Below are 25390 nucleotides of genomic sequence, written 5' to 3' on the forward strand. Positions count from 1 at the left end.
CCGGAGCCGGGGCAGGCCTGTCCATCCCTCTTTCTGAATCCCTGTCCCCTCCCCCTGTCCCCATCCCCCAGAATCAGATCCTGGGGCAGCTGGTTGGGGTTTGTCTGGAAGAAGGATTATCCAGATCAGTCCCTTCTAAGCTCAGCTCTGGCCTGCGCCCTCCCCACAGTCACCAGAACCCTCTCCCCCACTACCTGAGCTAAGGAACACCGTTTTGGGTATTGACAATGGGCCATTTCTGACCCTTGTATCCTAGCTCTGGAGCTGGGTGCTAGGTAGGTCCTGACAGCCAAGATTATCACCACTGGTGGGGCCGGGCCTGAGGGGGGGGGGCTGCTGGAGCCGTGGTGGCTACTGCTCCTTTGCACCCTTCCAAACGTCAACCTTTAATCCTCACAGCTTTGCTCTAATCCCACGGGGCCTAATGCTCTTCTCTCTGCCTGCAGAGAGACCGATCGGGAAGCATCTCCCCCCCAGAGCTTGTTGTGGGGGGCTGCTCCTCCCCTCCCCCAGGCTGGGCCCAAGTCTCTGGAAGCCACACACCTCCTGTCCTCCTCCCCACCCCTGCCCGCTGATTTAATTTGCCTGATGTCGTCCTTGGCCCTACCCTCCCCTGTCCGTGCCCACACCCCCCTCCCCAGAGTGGGGCCAGGCCAGGCCAGCTCCTCTGGCAGCAGAGCCGGGGCAGGTGACGGCTGGCGTTGCAGTTGAGGGAGTGAGGAGGCGCCTGGGAACCGGAGCTGGAAACCTGGGAGAGGTCCAGTCACAGCCCAAGTAAGAGGGAGCTGGCCTGGCTCTGCCTCTGGGCCTGGGGCTGCGGGGAAGGCGGGCAGGGCTGGGCCGGCTGCACAGGACTCCAAACATGGAGGGGCTCCTAGGGGAGGTGGTGTAGGCCACCTGTCAGTTCCCTGTTCCTTGGAGTGGCCTCCAGCCCCCTTGAAGAGTCTGGTGTGGGGTGCGAGGCAGAGGGATCCCCTATACCTACCGCATGTTCCTGGCAGGAGCCGGAGCTACCTCTCAACCTGTCAGCCATGGGGGAGATGGAGCAGCTGCGGCAGGAAGCGGAACAGCTCAAGAAACAGATTGCAGTAACTCCAGCACCTTCCCACTGGGGACCCCAGAAAACGTGGAATGGGGACATGAGGGAGTGTGGCCTGGGGGGAGGAGGCTGGGTTCCCTCCTAGTGACACCTTAGAGACCCCTGACCTGGAAGTCACCAGAGACTTTCTGCATCTCATATTTGAGAAGTCCCCAAACTGTAGATCCCCACGCCTACCTACCTCAGAGGCCCATGCACCCCCCTCCCTGCCCCTCCCTAATGTCTGCTTCCCCCACAGGATGCCAGGAAGGCCTGTGCTGACATCACTCTGGCAGAGGTGAGACTTCTGTCCCCCTGAGCAGGGCCTGAGGGGAGGAGAGGGGATGGGAGCTCCCTGATCAGCCCAAGCTTTAGTACAAGTCCCTGGAGTGAGCAATAACACTAATTAGTTCAGTCAACAAACATGTAGTGAAGTCTGCTCTGGGCCGGGGCCGTATTGGAGGCTAAGGACAGGATGCTGCCCTACATCCGTAAAACAAAGGTGATCACACCCGCTCACACTGCAGGGCGGTGAGGGTGAAGGGAGGGACGGCACTCGGTAAGTCACGCACCCTTATAGGCTGCAGTTACTAGTTGTCTAATGCTGCACTTCATCAGTTCTAAGACGCACACTTTTCCACATTTTCACATTTTTGAAATCAAGATGCATCCAACACTAGATGACGCCTTACAATGAAAGTTGGCAGTGTTTTTTCTTAGTGATACATAAAAAGAAAGGTGCTTCCTAGAGTTATTTGCACCTTAGATAGGATTAACTATCTTAGTAAGTATTTACTGAACACTTACCCTGAGCCAGACACTGGGCTAAGCTGCTTCAATACCTAATTCCATGACAACCCCACAAGGTTAGGTGCTGTAAACATTAATTTATAGATGAGGAAACAGGCTCAGAGAGGTCAAGTAACTTGATCACGATAATAAAGCAGGTAAATGGCGAGTCAAATCTATTGGCCTTAAAGCCTCAGACCAAGTCCAGAAGCCGGATAGACTTAGGGGGCACAGGACCACACATTTCAGGAGCTGCAGTTCAAGGTCATGGTGATACCTGGACACCCAGTTAAAGAGCTGGCTGTGCTACGGTGGTGTGTGCGGGCAGGCTCCTAGCGGTTTGGAAATGCGTACGTATCTTCCTAAGTACGCGTTCCGTGACTTCACGTTTTGAAATTGGTCAAGGTGGGAGAATTACAGGATAGAAATCACCCTCCCTCCCCGCCCCACCCTGGAGAGGGACTTGCTAAACACTTAACAACATGCCACTGGTTGTCTGTCATCAACCTAAGCCACTCCACAGCGGGGACTTATTTCCCTAAGGCTGGGGCCTGACCCAGAACAGAAACCCGTTCAGATCGGTGGCTGTGACACTGACACCTGGTCAGGGACCCTGCTCACCCTGGTTTCCTGTGCCCCCCTTTTCTGCAGCTTGTGTCTGGCCTAGAAGTCGTGGGACGAGTCCAGATGCGGACGAGACGGACGCTAAGGGGTCACCTGGCCAAGATCTATGCCATGCACTGGGCCACTGACTCCAAGTGAGAACTGAGAGGTGCCAGAGGGGCGGGGAGGCGGGAAGGACAGGCTTGGGTGACACGGAGGGCCCTCTCCCCAGGTTGCTAGTAAGTGCCTCGCAAGATGGGAAGCTGATCGTGTGGGACACCTACACCACCAATAAGGTACCAGCACTGCCTCCCGCCCTCCATCACTCCGTCCTTTCTTGGGGACACTATGCCTACCCTCCTCTGCTCTCCCCCCGCACCCCCGCACCCCGGGAGCTCAGCCCAGGTCCTGCCTCTGCTCCCCTTGCCCTCCCGCAGGTACACGCCATTCCTCTGCGCTCCTCCTGGGTCATGACCTGTGCCTACGCCCCATCAGGGAACTTTGTGGCATGTGGGGGGCTGGACAACATGTGTTCCATCTACAGCCTCAAATCCCGTGAGGGCAATGTCAAGGTCAGCCGGGAACTCTCTGGTCATACAGGTGAGAGGCCCTCTCTTCCCGTCCCACCCCGAGGGGTCCAGGGAAGTCCCCGGCTGGCTGGCTGGCTGGCTGGCTGGCTGGCGGGTCGTGGCTCTGCAGCCAGGGCACTGTCCTAACCTCCCCCAGGTTATCTCTCCTGCTGCCGCTTTCTGGATGACAACAACATTGTGACCAGCTCCGGGGACACCACGTGGTGAGGACTGACACCGGGTGCCGGGCTGGGAGGCCGCTCTGGCCTGGCCTTTCTCGGTGACAGCCTCCTCTCCTCCCTGCAGTGCTCTGTGGGATATTGAGACCGGGCAACAGAAGACTGTGTTTGTGGGACACACAGGGGACTGCATGAGCCTGGCTGTGTCTCCCGACTTCAAACTCTTCATTTCGGGGGCCTGCGATGCCAGCGCCAAGCTCTGGGACGTGCGGGAGGGGACTTGCCGGCAGACGTTCACGGGCCATGAGTCGGACATCAACGCCATCTGTGTGAGCCCCCGCTGTGCGCCCGCTCCTGGGACCGCCTCACCATCCAACACGCATCCTTCACCCCCCGCCAGAGCGCCCCACCCCTGCTTTTTAACTTCCCACTTTAACATAATTTCACCTTACAGAAAAGGTGTAACAAAAAGAGCTCCCACTTAGCCTTCCCCCATATTCACTGTTAACAGTTTACCACATTTGTTTTATTCTTCTCTGTAGAGGAAGGGATGGAGGAATGGATGGATAAATGATTGACAGCTAGCTAGACACACACACACATCCCAATGTAGATATACATTTTGTTGTGTTTTTTTGTTGTTGTTGTTAATCCTCACCCAAGGATATTTTTCCATTGATCTTTTTAGAGAGAGTGGGAGAGGGAAAGACAGAAATATCTATGTGAGAGAAACACATCGATTGGTTGCCTCCTGCACGAGCCCTGACCAGGGCCCGGTCCAGGGAGGAGCCTACAACTAAGGTACGTGCCCCTGACTGGAATCAAACCCAGGACCCTTGGTCTGTAGGCCGACGCTCTATCCACTGAGCCAAACCGGCCAGGGCTTTCCCTGGGTTTTTTTAGAGTAAGTTGCAGACATCATACCTCTTTACCCATTCAATACTTCAGTGAGTATTTCCTAAACACAAGGCCATTCTCTTACACAGCTACAGTATAGTTCTTAAAATCAGGAAATTTAATATTAATGTAGACACAATAATATAGTCTGCAGTCTGTATTCACATCTCTCCAATTCTCTCAAAAAATATCCCTAACCGCAGTGGGGTTTTTTCCCTGCCAGGAACACGTATTGCATTTTCTTGCCACATCTTGGTTTCCTTTAAACTGGAACTGTTTTTCCTACCTTTGTCTTGTGTGACATTGACATTTTAAAAGGGTACAGTACAAACCAGTTTTCTGTAGACTTCCCCTCGGTGTGAGTCGGTCTGACATTTCCTCATGATGAGATTCAGGTTATGCATTTGTACTTGGCCCTGCTCCTACACTCTGATCCACTGAGTGTAGTGGAAAGAGTCAGAGACAACCTTCCCCCGCCAACCCCCCCTTCTAGCCCTGTGATCCTGGGCAGGCCGCAGGCGCTCCCTCAGCCTCATGGGAATAATGCCAGTCTGTGTTGAGGAGCCAGTGAAGGGTGTCGGGAGCCACCAGCGTGCTCGAAGAGCGATGCCATGGCCTGTCTCACCGAAGGCCAGGGGAGGGACAGCCAGGGAGGCTGAGGGGAGCAGCTTGCCCTGGAGCCACCGGGGCAGGAGCCAGGGAGAAGGCAGGAGAGGCAGCGGCTGCCCAGGTCTGAGTCCTGACCCCCTTGCCACCGGTGCCCTCAGTTCTTCCCCAGTGGAGAGGCCATCTGCACGGGCTCAGACGACGCCTCCTGCCGCCTGTTTGACCTGCGGGCAGACCAGGAGCTGACGGTCTACTCCCACGAGAGCATCATCTGCGGCATCACATCCGTGGCCTTCTCCCTCAGCGGCCGCCTGCTCTTCGCAGGCTACGACGACTTCAACTGCAACGTCTGGGACTCCATGAAGGGCGAGCGAGTGGGTAAGGGTCCCCCTCCTGCCACCTCAGCTGGAAGTGCCCTCCCGCCAGCTCCCCTTGTTGGGAACTTACTGCTGTTCCCTGATCATTAGATAACGCTGAGCTCTGCCCCTGGAATCGTGTCCCTTTGGCTCCCAATGTAGGATCATCTTCCCCGAAAGTGCTCTGAGGGCCTTCCCTACCGCCCAGGGCCCGAGCTGCTCCCTCCAACGCGGCTCCTTCAGGTTGTGCCCAGACCTGAGGACCTGAGTGTCCCGTCAGGTCTGGGTTTCAGGGGCGGCCTCATTGCCAGGAAAGGGCGGCCTCGGGGAACTAGGCCTCGGGGAACTATGCGATGAGCCGGATCAAGGTCCAGAGTGATCTGAGGGCCCTGACCCCAAGCGAGGGGCTTATGGGACCAGCCTGGTCTGCAGTTGAGTCAGGGTGGCTTCTTCTCTTGGGACAGGTCAGGTGCTCAATGAAAATCACACTGGCCAGAAAGTCAGGGTCCGAACCCCAATTCTGTGGCTTGTTTTCCGAGTGCCCTTGGGCAAGTCACTTCTCTCTGGGCCTCAGTCTCTTGGTTTGGAAACAAAGAAACAGCACAAAAGGGTTCCTCCCCACGTTTTTCCAGCGCCCGTCAAATGCCCCTTTTTTCTCACAGCACACGGACACTGCCGACCCTTTGCCATCCCTCTCTGCCCCTCCCCCACCCCAGGTTCTTGGCAGGGATTGGCCTCAAGAGAAGCCGCACTGCTTAGGGCCAATCCTCTTTGGGTCTCCACCAGGGGGGCTGAAGTCGAAGCCCAGCCCCCCTAACCCGGGATTCCTGTGCCTGCACACACACTCCCTGCCGAGTCAGCACGTGCAGACCCGCTGACTCCTCCCTTTTCCTCAGGCATCCTCTCTGGGCATGACAACAGGGTCAGCTGCCTGGGGGTCACAGCTGATGGGATGGCGGTGGCCACTGGCTCCTGGGACAGCTTCCTGAAAATCTGGAACTGAGGAGGCTGGAGGGGAGGTCAAAGGCCATGAAGACGCTCAGCTGCCCCTTCCTCCGCTCAGTTTCTTTAAGGTTCCTTATAGGCTTTCTCTTCTACACCCCAGCTGCCACTCCCACAAGCTTTCTCCTTCGAGAGCCGAGGGGAACACAGGGTGTGCCTCTGGGAGACAGCAGCCGGGCTGGGCAGAGAACCGCCCCATCTCCTCCCATGGTCTCCCCTCTCTGTGGTCCTGATAGTTTCTCCCTTAATAAGTAAGGGCAGCAGACCCCTCCCCAGCTCTTGGCAGCCCAGCAGGCTTTCAGTCTGAGGCCCCAGGCCCTAGGATTCCTCCTCCAGAGCTACTACCTTTGTCCAGGGTAAAGACCTGTGTGGCCAGGGTGCTCGGCCCCGTGACTACGGCTCTGGCACCACCAGGGTCCTGGCCCCCGTCTCCTTCATGCTTTCCCCTTTTTCTACCTTCTTTGTTTTTTTCTCTCTTCAAATCACCTGCAATAAAGTATAGCACCCTGGTATATCTGTGATGTTTGGTTTCCACCCTACTTCAGGCTTGTGGGGAAGGCCGGAGATGGATTAGGAGAGAAGGTATTCACCAGGTGGCTTGGGTGTGCGTGCACAACAGCTCACCATAGCCTGCCTGTGGTGCCTACATGTGTGTTTGTATAGGATTACGTTGAGAAAGAATCTATACTAATAATAGCCTAGGTGGTCGTCACGCCCTCACGCCGTGATGCCTTCATGCCATCACAATCCCACAATCCATCACCAGGAGGCTGTGTGCGCAACGGGTGCATGTGGGTGGGTGGGGACTTGACAATGTGCGAGCAGCGTGGAGGCGGGCCCCCACAACCACTCCGCACGGCCAGGCCTGGGGGTCCCAGGACCCCCGGCCCCGCCTACCTCTTTGGGGCAATCCATCGAGGAGCCCCAGATGGGTGGGCAGAGCCTACCTCTTTGGGGCAATCGATTGTGGGGCTCCCACACTGTGAGAGGGCACAAGCCAGGCTGGGGGACCCCCCTACCCCCAGTGCACGAATTTCTTGCACCGGGTAGTCCTATATAATAAAACCCTAATATGCAAATCGCCTGAACAGTGGAATGACTGGTCGCTATGATGCACAATGACCACCAGGGGGCTTGGGGCAGCTCCTGCGTTGAGCGTGTGCCCCTCCTCACACACACACACACACACACACACAGAGGGAGGTGATTGGAGGCCAGTGGACAGTGCCAGGCCACCAGCCAAGGCGGGTGCCAGTGGGAGGGGGGGGGGGCCCAATCACCCTGCCTGCCGTTCGCCCCACAGATCAGCCCTGATCACCAGCCAGGCCTAGGGATCCTACCCTATATATTGGGAATAGTCTCTTAGATTTAAAAATTAAAACCTGGCAATGCTACTCTAACACTGAAAAAACAGGACAATGCAGCGACGACATGCATGGACTCTGCCTTGCACATTTGGTGGTCAGCTCTGATTCTGACACTTATAACAGTGTGACAAAGCCAAGTACTTAACTTCTCTCTGCTTCAGTTTTTCCACCCATAAGATGGGGAAAAGGGTACTACTGCTTCAGAAGGATCATGTTATGTACTGCTTTTTATAATCAGGGCAAAAAAATGTAGCTGCCCATACAACAGCAAGGTGCCTTTCACCTGTATGAAAAGTATGGTCATTGGTGCATGCAGCATCCAGGATTGCGAGAGGGATGTCTGACTGCTGGTGCCCTGATTGCCTAAACCGCAGTCGGACATCCCCCGAGGGCACAGGCTAGGCTGAGGACACACAAATGTCATGCACCGGGCCTCTAGTCAGATTATAAAAGGCCTTGAGTGTAAGGCTAGTCTAGACTTTATCTGAAGGCCAATGGAAAACCATTGAAGAGCTTTGAGCAGAGTAATAATGTGATCAGCTAGGCTTCTCAGAAAGATGAACCAAGCAGCGGTGTAGGTTGATGAAATGGAAGGAGGAGAGACAGGAGGGAATAAAGGCAACAGTAGGAGCCAGGTGGCAAGAAATTACAAGAGCAATAGGACAGGGGCACAAGAAAAGGGATGGGAAAGAGATTCAAGATACAGAATCCCCAGGATTTAGTGACCAAGTGCTTGGATATGAGATTTTAAGAGGGAAGGATTCAAAATGATGGGCAAGCCCTGGCTGGTGTGGCTCAGTTGGTTGGAGCACAGTCCCATACACCAAAAGGTGGCGGGTATGAGGAGGCTGGAGGAGGGGCGGTAAAAGGCCATGAAGACACTCAGCTGCCCTTTCCCCTGCACATACCCAGGTTGCTGGTTTGATCCCTGGTCCTGATGGGGAACATGCTGTCAGGCATGTGCAAGAGGCAACTGATTGATGTTTTTTGCTTTCTCTTTCTCTCCCTTCCTCTCTAAAATCAATTAAAAAAATTTTAAAAATGTTTTAAGAAGCTGGGCCCGTATGGCTCAGTAGTTGAGCATAGAGCTATGAACCATGTCATGGTCCGATACCTGGTCAGGGCATATGCCTGTATTGCACTCGATCCCCAGTAGGGGGCATGCAGGAGGCAGCCAATCAATGATTCTCTCTCATCATTGATGTTTTTATCTCTCTCTCCCGCTCCCTTCCTCTCTGAAATCAATAAAAATATGTTTAAAAAAAAAAAAAAAAAAGAGGGGAAGAGAAATAGCTTTTTGGGGAAAGATCACAAATTCAATTTTAAGACAAACTGACTTTGGAGTGCCTATGGGGCAGATGGATAAGGTCAGGGTTAGACAGAGAGACTTGGAAGTAACCAGAATAGAGGTAAGTAGAAGTTAATCTCTAGAAATGAAGAGCGAGAGGAAAGAGCCAAGGACAGAGTCCCGGTGAACACCAGAGTTTAAGGGAGGTGCGTTGAGGACATTGGAGGCACCAGTGCCGGGGCAGTCAGGCCAGGGAACGCAAGCTCCCCAGCTGCCTTTCTACATGAAGACGACCCAGTGCGAGGTTTAAGTATAACAGTTAACAACATCACTTAAAATCACTTCCTTTAATATATAAGAAACACATAATACACAAAGAAAGCCCAAGAAAGCTATCCGTTCCAGAGCTGGTAGTTTAGGGGGAGTCGAAGAAAATGAGTCTTTCCAGTCTCCCAGGGAAAGAAGGGGCGGGAGGACTCGGAATGTCGCTAGACCCTGGTGAACCCAGGGCTGGGGCCACCCAGGGCCTAGTTCTCTACCAACGCAAAGTGCTGGTTTTCCTTGTCATGGTCCTGACCCTGCTCCCACGCTTGTCCTCCGGTTCTCAGAAGTCGTCCAGTTCCCAGAATGGCCCCTTCCTTCAGTTCCCTGACATTTTCACTCAGGGGAGAAGGCCGCTTACCCTACAAAAGGCAGTATGCAAGTTGGGGGAGGGAGGGAGGTTGTTCAGGAGAGGGAAGATAGGGTAAAGGGCCTCCCACCTCTATGTTGGACATCCTAGGAACAGCCCTCACCCTGTCCCTTTACCTGTCGTAGCGTCAGAGTCCCAGGGGAGTTGTCATCCTGCAGGATGGTGAGGGGAGATCTCCCTAGTGCCTTGCCCCTTGGTTTCCGTCTATTTCGCTTAGAACCTAGGTGGGTAAAGAGTTAAAGACAGAGCCAAAATTAGGGGCTTACAGGTTATTCCTCCTAAACTATCTGTAGACATCAGGACATCATTCCAATTTCTCTTCCTTATACCTTAGATTCTTTACCTGAAGATCTAGGCGTCTCAGGGTCTCTCATGGGCTTGTCTGAGCCCTGGCTGGTCATAAGGGTTTCTGAGGGCTGTCCTGTTTCTTCCTCGGAAAACACCTGCTTGGAGGGGAGCTCAGTCTGGCTCCCATGAGGCATCTGGTCCTCAAGGGAACACTGGGTGCCCAGAGGCAAGTCCAAGTCAGAAGATGAAGGTACCTCTGGGGGCAGAACAGGCTCTGGGGGAAGATTTGATTTGGGGGCTTCCGTCTCAAATTCTTCACTCAGCTCTTTCACCAGTGGGGTTGTGAGCTCTAGGAGAGAGACATGAAGTGAGATAGTGACTCCCTGATACAAATGGTTCAGCAAAGAGGAAAAAATATAGAAGCCTTAGGATTCATGCCTTGGTGGGAGAGAAATTGAGAAGAGGGAAATCAAGGCGAGAGGGAGCAAAATGTTGAGAAAAGAGTGAGATGGGTTCACAGGAGAGGAGGGTAGAGGCTCCTTTAAGAAGGAGCCCTGAGAGGATGGCTTCATTGACCCAAGAATGCTAGCTGACAACCTCATCAGAATTCCCTGGGCCCAACACTCACCTCCGCTGCTGGTCTTCATAGGTGTCCGTGCAATGCCAAGGGTAGGAGAGCGGGGATCTGAGTCCTGGGCCTGATTAGGATCCTCCAGCTGTTCCCTCGATGTTACGTTTGGCTGTGGAGAGCTCTCCACCTGTCAAGACCAAAGGCCATTAAAGTATGGCCCCCGACTCTTCTTCCCTCCCAGGTCTCCAGCCTTAGGCCAGTGTTTCAGGCAGGAATTGCCAAGGCCTTCCGACATTCTGGGGAATGTAGAGGTGGGGAGTGGGGGCTCTCTTAAAATCAGATGAGGCAGAGGCCAAAGAAGGCGGAGTTTCTCTTCCTACCCCTCACGCGACCCAGAGTACCTGGATGGGAGTGCGCACGATGCCGGCACTAGGAGAACGCGGGTCCGCCACTCGAGCCAGAAGCTTGTTGTGCGGCGGAGGCCGCGCTGGCGTGACTGGAACGCTCTTGGCTGAGCCCATCTCAATCCGGAGGAAGAGGGTGGGGCAGGGCCCGGCCCGGGGCGAGGAGGGTATGCCTGTGTGAAGTGACTCAGGTCTCAGCCCTCACCGCGACCATGTTCAACCTCGGACTCCAGACCACCCGATCTCCCCAGATCCCAGCTAAGGAATCTCCTGGCCGCTGGGCCAGAGGCCTCTGTGGGAACGGTGGCTGGTGCAGCTGACTAGGCGGCTCATTCCGGGCCTGCGGGGCCCTCTAACTAACTCACTAATTTATTTAAATCACTTACCGGGCCCCAACTCCACTTTGGTGCACAACAGCTGCAGCCTCAATTCCCGAAGCTGAGTTTCAAACCTCCCGCCACGCCCCCTGCCGTGACGCTATTGGCTGAGCTGACACGGGCTCCTATAGGCCCGCTATGTGAGATCCGCCCACAGGGAGGGAAGCCATTGGGCTGAGAGGACGTCTATCATGGGAACCACGGGGTCAATGGGCAGCGGCTTGGCTCACCCAGGGGTGACGCCTCCTGGATAAAAGGGGCATTTTGTTCCTATTAGGGTGCAAATTGTCCATCGTGGAACTTGAAGGAGAGCCAGTCTTCGCTTTTGAGACCTTCAGCTTCAAAACCAAGTTATTTTATTTTAAAAAATAGAAAAAAAGGTAGAATTAGTATGCTATTATGTAGATTCAGGCGGCGACAGAGTTATGAAGGTTTTTTTGAGGCAAGAGGAATAGTAATCCGTAGAGGCTGACGGCGTCATCAATCACTTGACTCTAACCCTCTCACACTCCGGGCCATTAGGTAGGCCCTTTCCAAACACCAAGTCTCCGGGAAAGTCTCAGATTGATTTACACAACCGTCAGTTTCTGCTCTTCAATAGGAGGCACGCGAAGGGACCGTAGGGGGGGTCCCAGAGTGCGAGCAGCGCAAACTCTGGGGCCCACCTCGCTGCTCGGCCCTGGAAGAGTGGGATTGGTTCTTCCGGCCATCGATTGCATTGGAGGCGCTTTTCATTGGCTTTAGTCAAGAGTAGGGCAGAGGGCGGAGCACTAAAAGGCAGGCTCCGTCCAACTGCCATTCTCGCGCGTCTTCCCTGGAGCGCATGCACCTAACGAGTAGTGCTCATTGGACCGCCAGAGTACGGGGAGGGGGACTAGGAAAGGTGGGAGCTGCTCTGTGTGAAGGAGCTATTGCCGGTGTCATGGCGGAGCTGAGTGAGGAGGCGCTGCTGTCAGTATTACCGACGATCCGGGTCCCTAAGGCTGGAGACCGGGTCCACAAAGACGAGTGCGCCTTCTCCTTCGACACACCGGTAAGCCCATTCCCCACGTCCGCAGCGAGCACGACTTCCTTCCATAGCCCTGGTCATTCTGCCGGGGCCTGCAAGGCTTGGGCTACCGCCTCCTTGCGATGCACCATGGGACGTGTAGTCTCCCATGCTACTCCCTGCCATTGCTTTTAATTAGCTGGAGCTGTCGTGTGACTACCGCCCCCGGAAGCCACCGCGCCCACTTCATCCGCTCCCCGTCTCGTGAAGCACTGTGGGGATTGTAGTCGCTCTCTTCCCTCTGCCGTTCTAAGCTAGGGGCGCAACCCGATCATCGGACTACATCTCCCAAGTGGATACCTGCGAAAGCCTGGGAGTTGGCCTTGCCTATCGCGCATGGTTCTCCGGGGTTTGTAGTCTCGTGTAGGAAGGATGGGGCGACCCCCCCACTGTTCTGGGCCACGGTTGAGGTTGGAGGGTGCATACTGCGGTTCCCAGGCGCCTAGTAGTCTGGAAGTGGCTGTGAGGAAGGCGGTTTCTGAGAAAGGCCGAGCTACAGAGCCTCCACCCATGATTAATATGGACAGGGGGCGGGGAGGTGGGTCATTGGTGGTAGGGAGGGGAGGAAAGCTCTAGTCGTTTCTTCTTTAAGATGAACCATTCCCTCGGCCCCCTCTTTCCCGCGCATCACAGAAAGCAGAGGGGACCCTTTTCAAAGTATTTTTGGAGAGACGGTTTCTTTCTTACAGGATACTAAGGCCTCTTTCCCATCCCATTGGCACTCTTGACTAGTTAGACAAAGCCACCACCCACACCATGCTTCACGTTATGCAGGCTCCACCCGGTACCTCCCTTCCTGCACTTCTCCCTTCTGTGTCACCCTCAAGCAGAGACAAGGCTCTGGCCAGGGCAGAGCCTGAGCTGAGAGGGCAGCAGCCTGGTTGGGATCCGCCCCACCCTCAGCAGCCCTCCCCTCAAGCCTCTGGGCCCTGCCCTGGGTGTTCAGCCAGACCAGCTCATGGCCAGGAAAACTGCAAGTCAGAGTGGAAAGGATCATTAATGCAGTGCTGAGTATGGGAGCATGATCTAAAGCCAAGTGTAGGCTCACCACTGATTTGTGGTTTGCTTGGTTTGCTAGGCTTTGAGCTTGACCTCAAACAGTGTGCTGCTTCTCTCAAGTCTGGCTTTGGTAAAGCTAAAGCTAAAAGAGGACTGCTCAGAGCAGAGCTCCAGGGTTCCCAATCCTTGGTGAAACCAGCGTTTTTCATTTCCAACAGAGGAGTTTAATCCCTGCAGTTTCCTCATGCCCCCAGTTACCAGAGGCATGGCTCGGCGAAGCACCATCTTTCTCAGGAGGAAAAGGTTTTTCTTAATTACCAACTGATGGTAGAAGTCAGTGGATTCCTCTTTAAACTCCTGTCTTTCTCCTAGTAACTGCTTTGAATAATCCAAAAGGGATTTTGGTCATCTTATTCCACTTTACTCCTCTCACCCCAAGTCAAGAGAACTCCAGTGTGGCTGAGTTGCTTTGCTAACGAACTTCCAGCACATTTGATTATCTTCAAATTGGGTTCCTGGTAGAAAGAGAGCTTACGTGGCCTGCCTGATGAGAAATGCTCTATTTGTTTACGACTATTATAATCCACACTGTCCTAGGGAGTGGAACACAATCTGTGGGATCAAGAACTGCCTTAGATGATGCCCTATTTTTACTATGACAGCAGAGAATTTTTCAAGGCCACTGGGGCTTTTATCCCGGGAAGAAGATGCCTGCTGTTGCTCAAAACCTTGGATCTGGGGGGTCTAAGGGAAGACTCTGTTGTCCCAATTTCCTCCTCCACCTTCTCCATCACTTGAGTCACAAAGGCCCTGGGAGACTTGCTCAGTGTGGGGGAAGCCCATCCCTCTCCCGTCAGCCCTGGTTTAGAGTGGACACCTGTCTTTCCTTGGTTTCTGCCTGGGGTATATGTGTTCTGCCTATCTCAGCAAGTGTTGCTAGGTTGTTCTAGAAAGGGGCTGGCTCTGAGGTTGGAGGTTGATGGGACTTCATTGGGGAATTAGTTATTGGTCAGAGGGGAGGTGACAGGGTGGCAGGCTGGGTCCACGTTTAGCTGTGAGCTGCACACAAGGCATTGTTCCCCTGGAGTCAGGCTTCAGCAGGAGAGGAGGGAGAAGACTCACTGTGGACCGGGTTCTACCACCTTGCAGAGTATGGTAGAGGAAAGGTCTGGTCTTGCTGGCAAGCTCTGGGGTTAGATATACTAGAAGAATCTGTTTGTCCAGTCTGGTAGGTTTTCTTTCTTTCTTTCTTTCTTTTTTTTTTTAATCTTTATTGTTGAAAGTATTACATATGTCCCCCTTTTTCTCCTGTTGACCCTCTCCAGCCCATCCCCGCCCCCTGCCCCAGGCTTTCACCACCCTGTTGTCTGTGTCCATGGGTTATGCATATTGGTAGGTTTTCTTAATCCTGGAGATCAGGTGGGGTTTGTCATGTTGTCCTTGGTTTAGGTTCAGTGTCTGACATACAGGTCTTGCCTCTCCAAGGAAGGACCCTGTTCCCCTCTGAATGTTATTTCTGGTCCTGGAAGTCTGTGGTGTTTGCTCCCCTTTTATTTTCTGGGTCTCTTGGCTCCAGAGAAGAGGTGGAGAGAGTTCTCTGCAGTTGATTGGAGGGCTCCAAAGAAGGAGCAAGGAGGAAGAGGAATGGTGACTGATAGGTGTTTGCTCCTGGTGTCCTTGTTGGTTGTTATCAAAGGATGGGGAGAACCTTAGCCATGTACTAAGTATTAAGCAGGTAAATGACTTGCCAAGAGCCACACCTTGTTAGAGAACAGAACCTTTCTGTGGAAACCAGAAGTTTTCGAGCCTGGGTCTTGTCTCCCCACCTGGCCAGGCTTAATCCCCCGTGTTTCCTCCCCTGCTTCTTGTCCTGCAGGAGTCTGAGGGTGGCCTCTACATTTGCATGAACACATTCCTGGGTTTCGGGAAACAGTATGTGGAGAGACATTTCAACAAGACGGGCCAGCGCGTCTACCTGCACCTCCGGCGGACCCGGCGCCCGGTAGGGACGGGGTGGGCCTGGGGACATCCTGGCATGTCCCACTGGGCCCCCATTTTGAATCTCTTCCGTTCTGACTTCTGTAGGCCTCAATTCCCCTCTCACCTGTTTCTGTTGGTATCGTTAAAACCCAGCACACAACCCAGCACACATGTTTTTTAGCTCCATTCTCTTCTGAGATTAACTCATTGCATCCCGTCCATTCCCCCCATTTGTCCCTTATCTGGGCTCATTGCTGATCCTGCCCTTCCTGCCTCGTTGCAGAAAGAGGAGGACACCACTACAGGCACTGGAGACCCCCCACGAAAGAAGCCCACCCGGCTTGCTATTGGTGAGCACCACTACTGTCTTATTCTTCTCCCTGAGCTGGTCTTCCCTGCTCTCGGAAGTACTAGGAAAGCCCCGAAGGAATGAGCCTGATCAGAGGGCCTTGAACTCTGGAAGGGACGAAGTCAAGTGCTGTATCAGAGAAGGGACATTTACCTGTGGCCGTTGTCCTACTATTCTTCTTCCCTGTCTCGCCAGGTGTCGAAGGCGGGTTTGACATCAACGAGGACAAGTTTGAGTACGATGAGGATGTGAAGATTGTCATTTTGCCGGATTACTTGGAGATCGCCCGGGATGGGTTGGGGGGACTGCCTGAGTTTGTCAGAGATCGGGTATGAACATTTTCCCGCCCTCCCCCAGATTTTAGGGCAAGCACTGAGAAGGCTAAAGGCCAAGTGCTAGCGGGGCGTGTGGGGCTGGGGGCCGTGCACTGTCTCTGACCCTCTGCTTTCCCCAGGTGACCAGTGCAGTGGAGGCTCTGCTGTCGGCCGACTCGGCCTCCCGCAAGCAGGAGGTGCAGGCCTGGGATGGGGAAGTACGGCAGGTGTCTAAGCATGCCTTCAACCTCAAGCAGCTGGACAACCCTGCTCGAATCCCTCCCTGGTGAGACCTGGCCCCCTCGGCCTCGAGGCACAACCCCCAGAGCAGAGCAAAGAGGCCACCCTCCTGGGGACCTGGTGGGAGAGAGGGCCGGGAGCAGGACAGTAGGGAGACTTGGGGAAGAGCTAAACGGGGGGAGGACAGAGAGCTCATGGATTACAGGGCCCGGGAGTCCCCTTTCTCCTCCACTCTGAAATACCCCTGGCCCGTATTGCAGCCCGTATTTTTCTCCTGGGTTAGTGGCTGGAAGTGCTCCAAGTGTGACATGAGAGAAAACTTATGGCTCAACCTGACCGATGGCTCCATCCTCTGTGGCCGACGCTACTTCGATGGCAGTGGGGGCAACAACCATGCTGCGGAGCACTACAGGGAGACAGGCTACCCGTTAGCCGTCAAACTGGGCACCATCACACCTGACGGCGCTGGTACTCCTCCCTCCTCAGCCACCTCCATGCCAAAATGTCTTTTAATGGTTACTCGTTTTATTGGCACAGATAATACATGAGTACATTCTCCTGACAAACAATGAAAATATTGCAGATAAGACTAAATCTCCAGTCACCCTGCAAACCTCAGTCCTCTTTCTAGAAGTTATTATTATTATCCGATAAGTAAGCAACCCTCCCAACTCATCTGACACTAGACCCTTATCCCTCGGGGTCACAATGAATTCCAACCCTCACCCTGTTTCACCCCATCTTTCCTGACAGCCATCCCCAGAAGGTTCAAGGGTGCCAAGAGGGTTATCCTACAGGCTCATCCTTCTATCCCATCAAGGCCCCTCAGGGCAGGGCGTGACATTGGTGGTCAGGCCAGGCCTGAGCCACCCCTGTGACTGCCTCCGCCTCCTATCCTAGATGTGTTCTCGTATGATGAGGACGACATGGTCCTGGACCCCAACCTGGCTGAGCACCTGTCCCACTTTGGCATCAACATGCTGAGAATGCAAAAGGTACGATCCCTTCAGCTTCAGATTCTTCTTATCCCTGCCCATTAGGCCCTTCTTCCTTGCCTGAGGCAGAATACTGGAGAGAGTTGCATTTGCCAAAGTTATTCCAGTCCCATGGTATGTGGGCTTTGAAGAACTTTCTAGAATCATTTGTTCATTCATTGAATACTCCTGAGTACCTACTATGTGCTAGTCACTAATAAGGCAGGTGTAGTCCTTCCTTTCTTCCTTTCATCGACTAATATTATATATGGAAAGGCAGACGTTAATCATATGCTCACACAAATAACTGAATGATTGCAAACTGTGCAGGGTACTATGAAAGAGATTGGAGGGGGCGGCCGTAGTTTACAGCAGGGACCTGGCCTAGCCTAGGGCACCAGGGAAGTTTCTCTGAGGAAGCTGTTGCTTGAGTGGAGACCTGAGGGGTGAGGAGGGGTAACTTTGGAATGGGAAAAATGCTTCAGGCAGAGGATGTTTCGTTCATTCATTCCCTCATTCAAGCCTGCTGACTGTCCTCTGGGACAGTTGCTTGTGGCCACCTAGACTTAGACTGGACGATACCCAGTGTGCCTCCACCGTTCAGCAAATCTAGGCTCCAGCCGGGTTTCGTCCTAGATCTGTGACAGATCAATGGGAAAAATCCAGGGCTGAGTCCCGCCCCTCGTCTGAAGTGCCCCTTCCCTGCAGACGGACAAGACGATGACCGAGTTGGAGATAGATATGAACCAGCGCATTGGTGAATGGGAGCTGATCCAGGAGTCGGGTGTGTCACTGAAGCCCCTGTTCGGGCCCGGCTACACCGGCATCCGAAACTTGGGTAACAGCTGCTACCTCAACTCAGTGGTCCAGGTGCTCTTCAGCATCCCCGACTTCCAGAGGAAGTGAGTGGTGCCTTCCCCCCTGGCCCGGGGCTCTGCACCCCCTACACCCCAGCTCCTCTCTGGGTCACCAGCCTCTGGGCACACAGCTTTCAGCTGCCCTCAGCACCTCTGTTCTGGAGTTAGTTCCTCTTACACTGGCTGGTGTGCTGTGAAGGGAGTGAGTTGTAGAACTGCACCATCGTTACCCAGTCACACACAAGCCCCACTGAGAGAGCAGAACACCAAATCCCAGGGCTCTCTGAGGCCTCCTGACCGACTCAAGGGTGAGCAGGTGGTCTTTATTTTAGGCCCATGACATCAGATAAGCATCTAACATGGACATGTAACCCTGGGGGAGAGGGGGGGACTGGGGACACTAAGGTAGAAGGAAGGCACATTCTTTCTCGGGTGGGGGGGGTGCTGGGAAGAACTGCCTCAGTGCACTGCCTACTGACGTAGCTGAGAGGGAAGAAGGGCAGGCCGATGGGAAGAAATGGACTCCAAGGTTCATCCACATAACTCCCCACTGTGGAGAGAGCCTGTTCTCTGAGCTGGTAGATTTCTCTCTTGGCTTTTCGGCTGAGCCCAGACCAAAGCCCCTCCAACTCTCCTTCCCTTGACTCTTAGGTATGTGGATAAGCTGGAGAAGATCTTCCAGAATGCCCCGACGGACCCGACCCAGGACTTCAGCACCCAGGTGTATGTAGCCAGGTCCTATGTACGAAGGCTGTGACCGCCTCGCAGCCTGTCTGCCTCCTCTCTCCTCCGGGACCGCCTGGAGGGGGCAGCAGTTTGGCCCTGGCCAGTTAGACTCTGTCAGATGATTGCCTTCTCGGCATGCTTACTGCCTTGAGATGGGAACCTGAGGTTTTCCACATTTTACAGAGTTGTCTAAGGAGGGCTTTCAGCCAGGATTGAGTTGGGGAGGAAGAGGTATAGCAGATGTCAGATTATCATTGGTTGACTAAAGCCAGTGGTTCTCTTGGATGTTAACATAGGGCCAAGCTGGGCCATGGCCTTGTCTCTGGAGAGTATTCCAAGCTGGCACCGGAGTCTGGCAATGGGGAGCAGGTGTCAGAACACAAGGTGAGTCAAGGACTCGATCCCTTTCAGGCTCTGGAATTATGGGGAAACTGAGGTCTGGGAGATGTCTCACTTGTTGGCCTCTTGAGCCCCAGCTAATTTGCTGCCCTGGCTCTGCCTAGGAAGTTCAAGATGGCATTGCCCCTCGGATGTTCAAGGCCCTCGTTGGCAAGGGTCACCCCGAGTTCTCCACCAACCGACAGCAGGATGCCCAAGAGTTCTTCCTTCACCTTATCAACATGGTGGAGGTAAGGGCTGAGAAGATGACAAGGGAGGGCACTCTTCCAAGTCCTCCCATCCACCTGCAAGTCACTCCCTCTCCCTCCTGCCCCTTCCTGCCTGTCAGTCCCACCCAGCCCCACCCCTGCACCTGGCAGTCTGCATGCACTGTGCCTTCCCTGTGGTAGCAGTGACACCCAAGGAGAATAGTAGAGCCCAGCAGTGGTCCTTACACTTGATGGGCTTGCTGCCTCATGAGGGATACACCCAAAGAAAATGCAATCGGGATACTTCCTACTTACCAGGAGGACTACAAGCACACTCCATCACAGTCCCACAGGCTGTGACCGGGCCAGAGTCAGGGAGGGCTGGGAACTAGGGAAGGCCTCCGCTCTGTTCCTGCATCCCTGCGCTCTCAGGGGTAGAATCCCTTCCCTTCCCCTCTGCTGCCTCCCTAACCACCAAGGACCCTCTTAGGCCCCCATTCAGTCCCTGGCTACCCAGACCTCCCCACCTGCCTCTTTCCCATAGAGGAATTGCCGGAGTTCTGAAAATCCTAATGAGGTGTTCCGCTTCCTGGTGGAGGAAAAAATCAAGTGCCTGGCCACAGAAAAGGTGAAGTACACGCAGAGAGTGGACTACATCATGCAGCTGCCTGTGCCCATGGACGCGGCCCTTAACAAAGGTAGGGGCTCTCAGCCAGGCCTGGGTGCGGGTGCAGTCTGAGGGCTGTGAAGAGCATTGGGCATCTAATAGGAGCAGAGCCCATGGGATGCCCTGCTCCCCCGCCGTGGTCCTAAGCTAGGCCATAGGGGGAAGTAGGATTAACCTCGCCCACAGCTTATGCGCAGAGCTATGTTAAAAAGTAGCAAGATCATATACAGATGCTTGTCGGGCGTGACGCAGAGCCAGCAGGGCCAGGCTAGGAGGGAAAGAGCATCACCCTCTGAAGGATCCACCCACCAATTCTGTCACCAGAGGAGCTTCTGGAGTATGAGGAGAAGAAGCGGCAAGCCGAGGAGGAGAAGCTGCCACTGCCAGAGCTGGTTCGGGCCCAGGTGCCCTTCAGCTCCTGCCTGGAAGCGTACGGGGCCCCTGAGCAGGTGGACGACTTCTGGAGCACGGCTCTGCAGGCCAAATCAGTAGCTGTCAAGTAAGTCCTGTTGGTCTGGGCTGAGGGCTTCGGGCCTGTGTCAGGGTGGTCCCTGAGATACTATCTGCCTCTTTCTCATTCTGTCCCTTTTTTGGGTGGAACCTCAGAATTGCACCAGTTGAGGCTGGTAACTTTGGAATGGGAAACCAAGAGGCCCTGGTGGGAACCAAGAGGCTCCAGCAGGAGCAGACGCAGACGATTACTACATATTCCTTGTCCTGGCCAAACCCCTCCCTCTTCTCTCATGGCACAGGGTCACTTTAGTGCAGCTTCTCTCCACTCCCTCGATCCTGGCAGGGCAGACACTGAGTATCACTGGTGAACAGAGTGTGGGTTTCCAGCAAATGCTTTTACTTTTTGCCTTCCTGTGTTGGCATGATCTTGAGATCGGTAAGAGTGCTGTGGTCTCCAGAGACGTTAGCCATCCACCCCTGTGCTGCTCCTGTCAACAAGCCAGCCCTTGTCCTGGCTTCCGCCGCTCCTTGTTTGCACATGCTCTGATGCCTGCCCAGGGCGAGATGAGAATATGGGGTATCTTCTGGGCTGTTAGAATATGGGGTATCTTCTACCCATGAGAGGCTGAACCCCAGGGTGGGGCTTTCAGGATAGGAGAAGCTTGGGATTGTCTGGGTACCAGGACATTCTCTCTTCCCTAGGACCACACGATTTGCCTCATTCCCTGACTACCTGGTCATCCAGATCAAGAAGTTCACCTTCGGCTTAGACTGGGTACCCAAGAAACTGGGTATGATGGCTGGGACAAGTGAGGGAGGTTAAGCAGAAAATGTAGACAAAGAAGAGGCCTTGATATATGTAAACTGATGTTTCTCTAACTTCCCTCTGAAAGAAGAAAGAATTACCTTAGATATTTCAAAATGTGTCTAGTTTGAAAAGCACTGACTAAAAATATTAGAAGACTTCTTTGTTTTTTGTTTTTTTTAATGTATTGATTTAAGAGAGAGAAACATTGCTTTGTTGTTTCACTTATTTATGCATTCATTGGTTGCTTCTTGTAGATGCCCTGATCAGGGATCGAACCCACAACCTTGGCATATGGGGACGACACTCTAACCAACTGAGCCACCTGGCCAGAGCCAAGACTTCTTTGATTTTAGTTATAATTTACAACCAACAATGATCTTCGTAGTTTTACAATTTTTATTTTTACAGTTGTTAAGATGTTTTCATTTTAATAATCTGGAAATAATTAGTTCTCATGGGCCTTACAGGCCCCTGCTGATTTTGAGAAGTCTGATTTAACTTCATTTCCTAGATAAGCTGAGACTCACAGAAGTATAACATCATCCTGTCCCACAAGTTGGAGGCCCCCCTTCCTTGCCCATAGCCCATTTGTGGTAGATCTAGGACTAGATCAGGTCTCCTGACTCCCAGGCCACAATTATTTTTATTAACCGGATCCCTAAGATTGGATTCTCTAAACAGCTTGATATTCCAGGGCAGTGCTAAGATATGGTGCCTGGGCGTGAGATTCCCAAAGTGCTTTTTCAGGGAGGGCCCCAGGGAGCTCCTGAGTGACCTTTTCCTGCCATTCCCTTTGCAGATGTGTCCATCGAGATGCCGGATGAGCTAGACATCTCCCAGTTGAGGGGTACAGGGCTGCAGCCTGGAGAGGAGGAGCTGCCTGACATTGCCCCACCCCTGGTCACTCCGGATGAGCCCAAAGGTAGCCTTGGTTTCTATGGCAACGAAGACGAAGACTCCTTCTGCTCCCCTCACTTCTCCTCTCCGACATGTTAGTGATTCTTTTTCCTGCCTGTCTCTCTCCCTTGCTGATGGGGGTCTTCTCTGCCTGCCTCCCCACAAGCCTGTCCTCTGTGTTTCTCCTGTCCTCCCTTTCCAATTCCCTCCGCCCTCTTTGGGTGAACTGAGGCCCGACTGAAGCACGCCCAGCCACATTCTCTGTGTGGATGGCAGTAGCGTGGGCTAATTGCCTCCCTACCCTTGTCATCTATTGGTTAGGGGTGGGGGCTGCGTATCATATTCCAGGGAAAGGGCCCATTCTGTGAGACTGGGCAAGGAAGGGGATCCATGGGGGATCTTTAGCTTTGGTCTGTGCCTTTAGGATATTGGACCCACTTTGTATTGTCTGTCGTTTCAGTTCTGGGATAAGGTGCCAGGCTGTGGAAGAAAAATGCATGGAATGGAGTGGTTGGGAGAGGGCTGGGGGCTGGCCTGTGGGGAAGAGGAGAAGGTGGAGCAAATAGTGGCCCAAGGAATCGGTCACCGTGCCCACACTTCTCCCACCACAGCCCCCATGTTGGATGAGTCAGTCATCATCCAGCTGGTGGAGATGGGCTTCCCTATGGATGCCTGCCGCAAAGCTGTCTACTACACCGGCAACAGCGGCGCCGAGGCTGCCATGAACTGGGTCATGTCTCACATGGATGATCCAGGTAGGTAGGGATGGGTAGCAGGGCCTGGCAGGGCCACCATCCTCCCCCAAACACTTCAACCCCTTCGCACCCACAGATTTTGCAAACCCCCTCGTCCTGCCTGGCTCCAGCGGGCCTGGCTCCACAAGTGCGGCTGCGGACCCCCCGCCAGAGGACTGCGTGACCACCATTGTCTCCATGGGCTTCTCCCGGGACCAGGCCCTCAAAGCTCTGCGGGCCACGGTAGGGGGCTGCCCTCAGCTCAGGACTGGGGCCTCTGGGGACAAAGGGGGTGGGAATGAGGTTCCATCCTTCATAAGCAAGACGGAGGACAGCCGCTGTGGTACGGCCACGGCTGGGCTCCGCCCTTTTGTGGCTGTGATGAAGGAGCTGAGGCTTTCCCTGGGGGTTTTCTTGCCCCTGAACTTGTTGGAAATGTAATGCCTTCCTCCTCTCCAAGAACAACAGTTTAGAACGGGCTGTGGACTGGATCTTCAGCCACATTGACGACCTAGACGCAGAAGCTGCCATGGACATCTCGGAGGGTCGCTCAGCCGCCGACTCCATCTCTGAGTCTGTGCCGGTGGGACCTAAAGTCCGGGATGGTTCTGGAAGTGAGTGTCCCCGGGAAAGAGGACAGGCCTGGTAGAATCTAGCCAGTCTGCTCTACCAGAGCCTCATTCCAAGGCGGCTCTGCTTCCCTCGGGGCAGCGGGTGCAGGAGCTTTTTCCCGAGACATGACTCCTGGCGGTGGGATTCTAGGAGGCGGAGATAGACTTTTGACCCAGTACACGCCTACACTCCCTGAATTGGAGCTGTTAGATATATCTTTGGGCTGTCAGTCACTCAAGGGTCCCTTTCTCATTGTCTTCTCTGCCCTCCCCTTCACTCCATCCCTAGAGTACCAGCTCTTTGCCTTCATTAGTCACATGGGCACCTCCACCATGTGTGGTCACTACGTCTGCCACATCAAGAAGGAAGGCAGGTGAGGGGCCACGGTGTGCATTGGGAATGGGGGAGTGGTGGTAGAAGCGAGCAGGGCCATTCTGGAGACCCTTAGAGGATGTGTGGAGAAGGTGAAGGACTGCCTGGTGGGGCCACAAATCCACCGGGGATGAGAGAGTGCCTGACCGCAAACAGGCAAACTACAGCCCTCTGGGCTGGGTCGGGCCTCTTGCTTTTGTAAGTAGTTTTAATGAGCATAACTATACTTACTCATGTATGTATTATCTGTGCTGTTTTCACTCTGCAAGGGGAAAGTAGAGTAGTTACATCTTTTCAATGGCCTGCCAAACCTTCTGGCCCTTTACAGAAAAAGCTTGCCGATCCCTGCCTTATAGGAATGGGTGGGGGGGATGGCTGTAAAGATGCTGGAGGATCTGCAGACACCGAGTAGGGGAAATGGTCTTTGTCAGACAGATAGCAGCTGGACTAGGTTTGGGGAGCTTCCCCCACAGTCACCAGGATTGACTCCAGAGGCTGGGTCAGAGAAACCTAGTTGAAGCATGTGGACTGCTCGGTTTGTTCATCCTTTTCCACCTCTCCCACCTTTCCCAGATGGGTGATCTACAATGACCAGAAAGTGTGTGCCTCTGAGAAGCCGCCCAAGGACCTGGGCTACATCTACTTCTACCAGAGAACGGCCAGCTAAGAGCCTGTCCTGACCCTTACCACGGAGGGCAGGGGCAGGCCACCGGGCATGCGGGAGAGGGGCTGGGAGTGGACGGCAGCCGCAGGCTCTGCACCCTTTTCCTTTTCGTCCCCTGCAGCAGGGAAGAAGCTAGAGGCGCTAGGAGGATGGCTGAGCAGAGTGGAGGGACACGAGAGACTTTGGGACAGAGCAGGAAGGGGACGGGAGGGTGGCTGCCTGTCTGTGAGGAGACTACGCTGCTTCCCCTCCCCCTGGGCCCTCCTTCCTCTGCTTCTCTAGTCCTGCAGCTCCCGGTGTGGAAGGGGCTTATCTGTGTGTGAGTGTGTGTGTGTGTGTGTCTGTGTGTGTCGCTTTGTGCAGCCTCTTCCACCGAAGGGGGTGTCCCTGCTCCCCCTTCCCCTTGGTGTTTGCTCCCTGTGTGGTCAGGTCAGGAGGGATATGAGGGAAATGGGGACCCCCTCGCCCTCCTGCCTCAGTCTTTCCTCCACCCTGTCTCTTCCCTGTCCTCTGGAAAATGCCAAAATACATGATGTGAATAAAAGTACAATGGGTTAAATTGTGTCCTGTTTGGTATGGTGGAAGTTGTCTTCCCTGGGGCTAGCAGGAAGGCCCGTGGCCCAAAACTCCCAGCCTTGCCCCTTCTGTAGGCAAATCTCTACTTTTCAGTAGTTTTTGGAGCTCTTGGGAAACTGAGGGTGAGGTGAGTGCTAGAGGCGGTCAGATCTGGGGAACTGGCGTGGGGTGACAGAGCAAAAATGGGGGCAAAAGCCCTTCCTTCCGGCAGCCCCACACACTTCCTCCAGGGGCCCAAGTGGGTGCTCCCCGATGTCCCTAGTGGCCAAGGAGCCCTGGGCCCAGGCCTGCAGTCTCTCTTCAGGCCTTGGCCAACTGGAGCAAGGAGTGGGATACTCCTGGGGGCCCCAGGGCTTCCGACGGCCTCTTCCTTAGCTGGGCAGTTTCTGTGCCAATGTGGGCCGTCCCTCCCTCTGAGCCCTGTCACTTGTCCAGTAACTGGGCTAGGCTCTGCCTGCCTGGGTCAAA

At 54.2% G+C, this 25390-nt stretch overlaps 3 protein-coding genes across 5 annotated transcripts; 2 read left to right on the forward strand and 1 right to left on the reverse strand.

The window, feature by feature from the left end:
- The first annotated feature begins 635 nt into the window (after window positions 1-635).
- On the forward strand, window positions 636-6581 carry GNB3 (G protein subunit beta 3). Of its 2 annotated transcripts, XM_079774453.1 has the most exons (10): window positions 636-774; window positions 1002-1088; window positions 1338-1376; window positions 2519-2625; window positions 2703-2766; window positions 2908-3070; window positions 3197-3263; window positions 3346-3547; window positions 4883-5099; window positions 5974-6581. In XM_079774453.1, exons 2-10 carry the CDS (start codon window positions 1032-1034, stop codon window positions 6078-6080), a joined length of 1023 nt encoding a protein of 340 aa, XP_079630579.1. In that variant the 5' UTR covers window positions 636-774; window positions 1002-1031; the 3' UTR covers window positions 6081-6581. The 2 variants fall into 2 exon arrangements, with proteins under 2 accessions (XP_079630579.1, XP_079630578.1); XM_079774452.1 differs by having other exon boundaries at window positions 2703-3070.
- Window positions 6582-9083: 2502 nt separating this feature from the next.
- Window positions 9084-11120, reverse strand: CDCA3 (cell division cycle associated 3). The gene is made up of 5 exons (XM_079774454.1): window positions 10686-11120; window positions 10342-10471; window positions 9769-10062; window positions 9542-9645; window positions 9084-9417 (listed from the first exon to the last, which is right to left on the reverse strand). Exons 1-5 carry the CDS (start codon window positions 10803-10805, stop codon window positions 9262-9264), a joined length of 804 nt encoding a protein of 267 aa, XP_079630580.1. The 5' UTR covers window positions 10806-11120; the 3' UTR covers window positions 9084-9261.
- Window positions 11121-11354: 234 nt separating this feature from the next.
- On the forward strand, window positions 11355-24975 carry USP5 (ubiquitin specific peptidase 5). 2 transcript variants are annotated; one of them, XM_079774625.1, is made up of 20 exons: window positions 11355-12098; window positions 14989-15114; window positions 15376-15442; window positions 15637-15770; window positions 15896-16041; window positions 16279-16463; window positions 16896-16990; window positions 17678-17871; window positions 18478-18549; window positions 18849-18936; window positions 19056-19181; window positions 19684-19837; window positions 20131-20305; window positions 20962-21050; window positions 21867-21989; window positions 22576-22719; window positions 22796-22941; window positions 23159-23312; window positions 23599-23679; window positions 24256-24975. In XM_079774625.1, the coding sequence occupies exons 1-20, from the start codon at window positions 11889-11891 to the stop codon at window positions 24261-24263; spliced, it is 2517 nt and encodes an 838-aa protein (XP_079630751.1). In that variant the 5' UTR covers window positions 11355-11888; the 3' UTR covers window positions 24264-24975. The 2 variants fall into 2 exon arrangements, with proteins under 2 accessions (XP_079630751.1, XP_079630750.1); XM_079774624.1 differs by having other exon boundaries at window positions 11362-12098; window positions 23599-23683; window positions 24256-24967.
- The last annotated feature ends 415 nt before the right edge of the window (window positions 24976-25390 follow it).

This window comes from Cnephaeus nilssonii, assembly GCF_951640355.1.
Source record: "Cnephaeus nilssonii genome assembly, chromosome: 6".
Classification (NCBI taxonomy): domain Eukaryota; kingdom Metazoa; phylum Chordata; class Mammalia; order Chiroptera; family Vespertilionidae; genus Cnephaeus; species Cnephaeus nilssonii.

What these genes read in the sequence shown, in the direction of transcription:
- GNB3 (XM_079774452.1), top strand. Translation starts at nt 1,032, where the DNA reads ATGGGGGAGATGGAGCAGCTGCGGCAGGAAGCGGAACAGCTCAAGAAA. An exon ending in AGCTCCGGGGACACCACGTG is followed by an intron (nt 3,264 to 3,345) that starts GTGAGGACTGAC and finishes TCCTCCCTGCAG; the next exon opens with TGCTCTGTGGGATATTGAGA. An exon ending in CGGACATCAACGCCATCTGT is followed by an intron (nt 3,548 to 4,882) that starts GTGAGCCCCCGC and finishes CGGTGCCCTCAG; the next exon opens with TTCTTCCCCAGTGGAGAGGC.
- CDCA3 (XM_079774454.1), bottom strand. Translation starts at nt 10,805, where the DNA reads ATGGGCTCAGCCAAGAGCGTTCCAGTCACGCCAGCGCGGCCTCCGCCG. An exon ending in TCGTGCGCACTCCCATCCAG is followed by an intron (nt 10,472 to 10,685) that starts GTACTCTGGGTC and finishes TGGTCTTGACAG; the next exon opens with GTGGAGAGCTCTCCACAGCC. An exon ending in GGACTCTGACGCTACGACAG is followed by an intron (nt 9,418 to 9,541) that starts GTAAAGGGACAG and finishes TGCCTTTTGTAG; the next exon opens with GGTAAGCGGCCTTCTCCCCT.
- USP5 (XM_079774624.1), top strand. Translation starts at nt 11,889, where the DNA reads ATGCACCTAACGAGTAGTGCTCATTGGACCGCCAGAGTACGGGGAGGG. An exon ending in CCTTCTCCTTCGACACACCG is followed by an intron (nt 12,099 to 14,988) that starts GTAAGCCCATTC and finishes CTTGTCCTGCAG; the next exon opens with GAGTCTGAGGGTGGCCTCTA. An exon ending in AGTCCGGGATGGTTCTGGAA is followed by an intron (nt 23,313 to 23,598) that starts GTGAGTGTCCCC and finishes CTCCATCCCTAG; the next exon opens with AGTACCAGCTCTTTGCCTTC.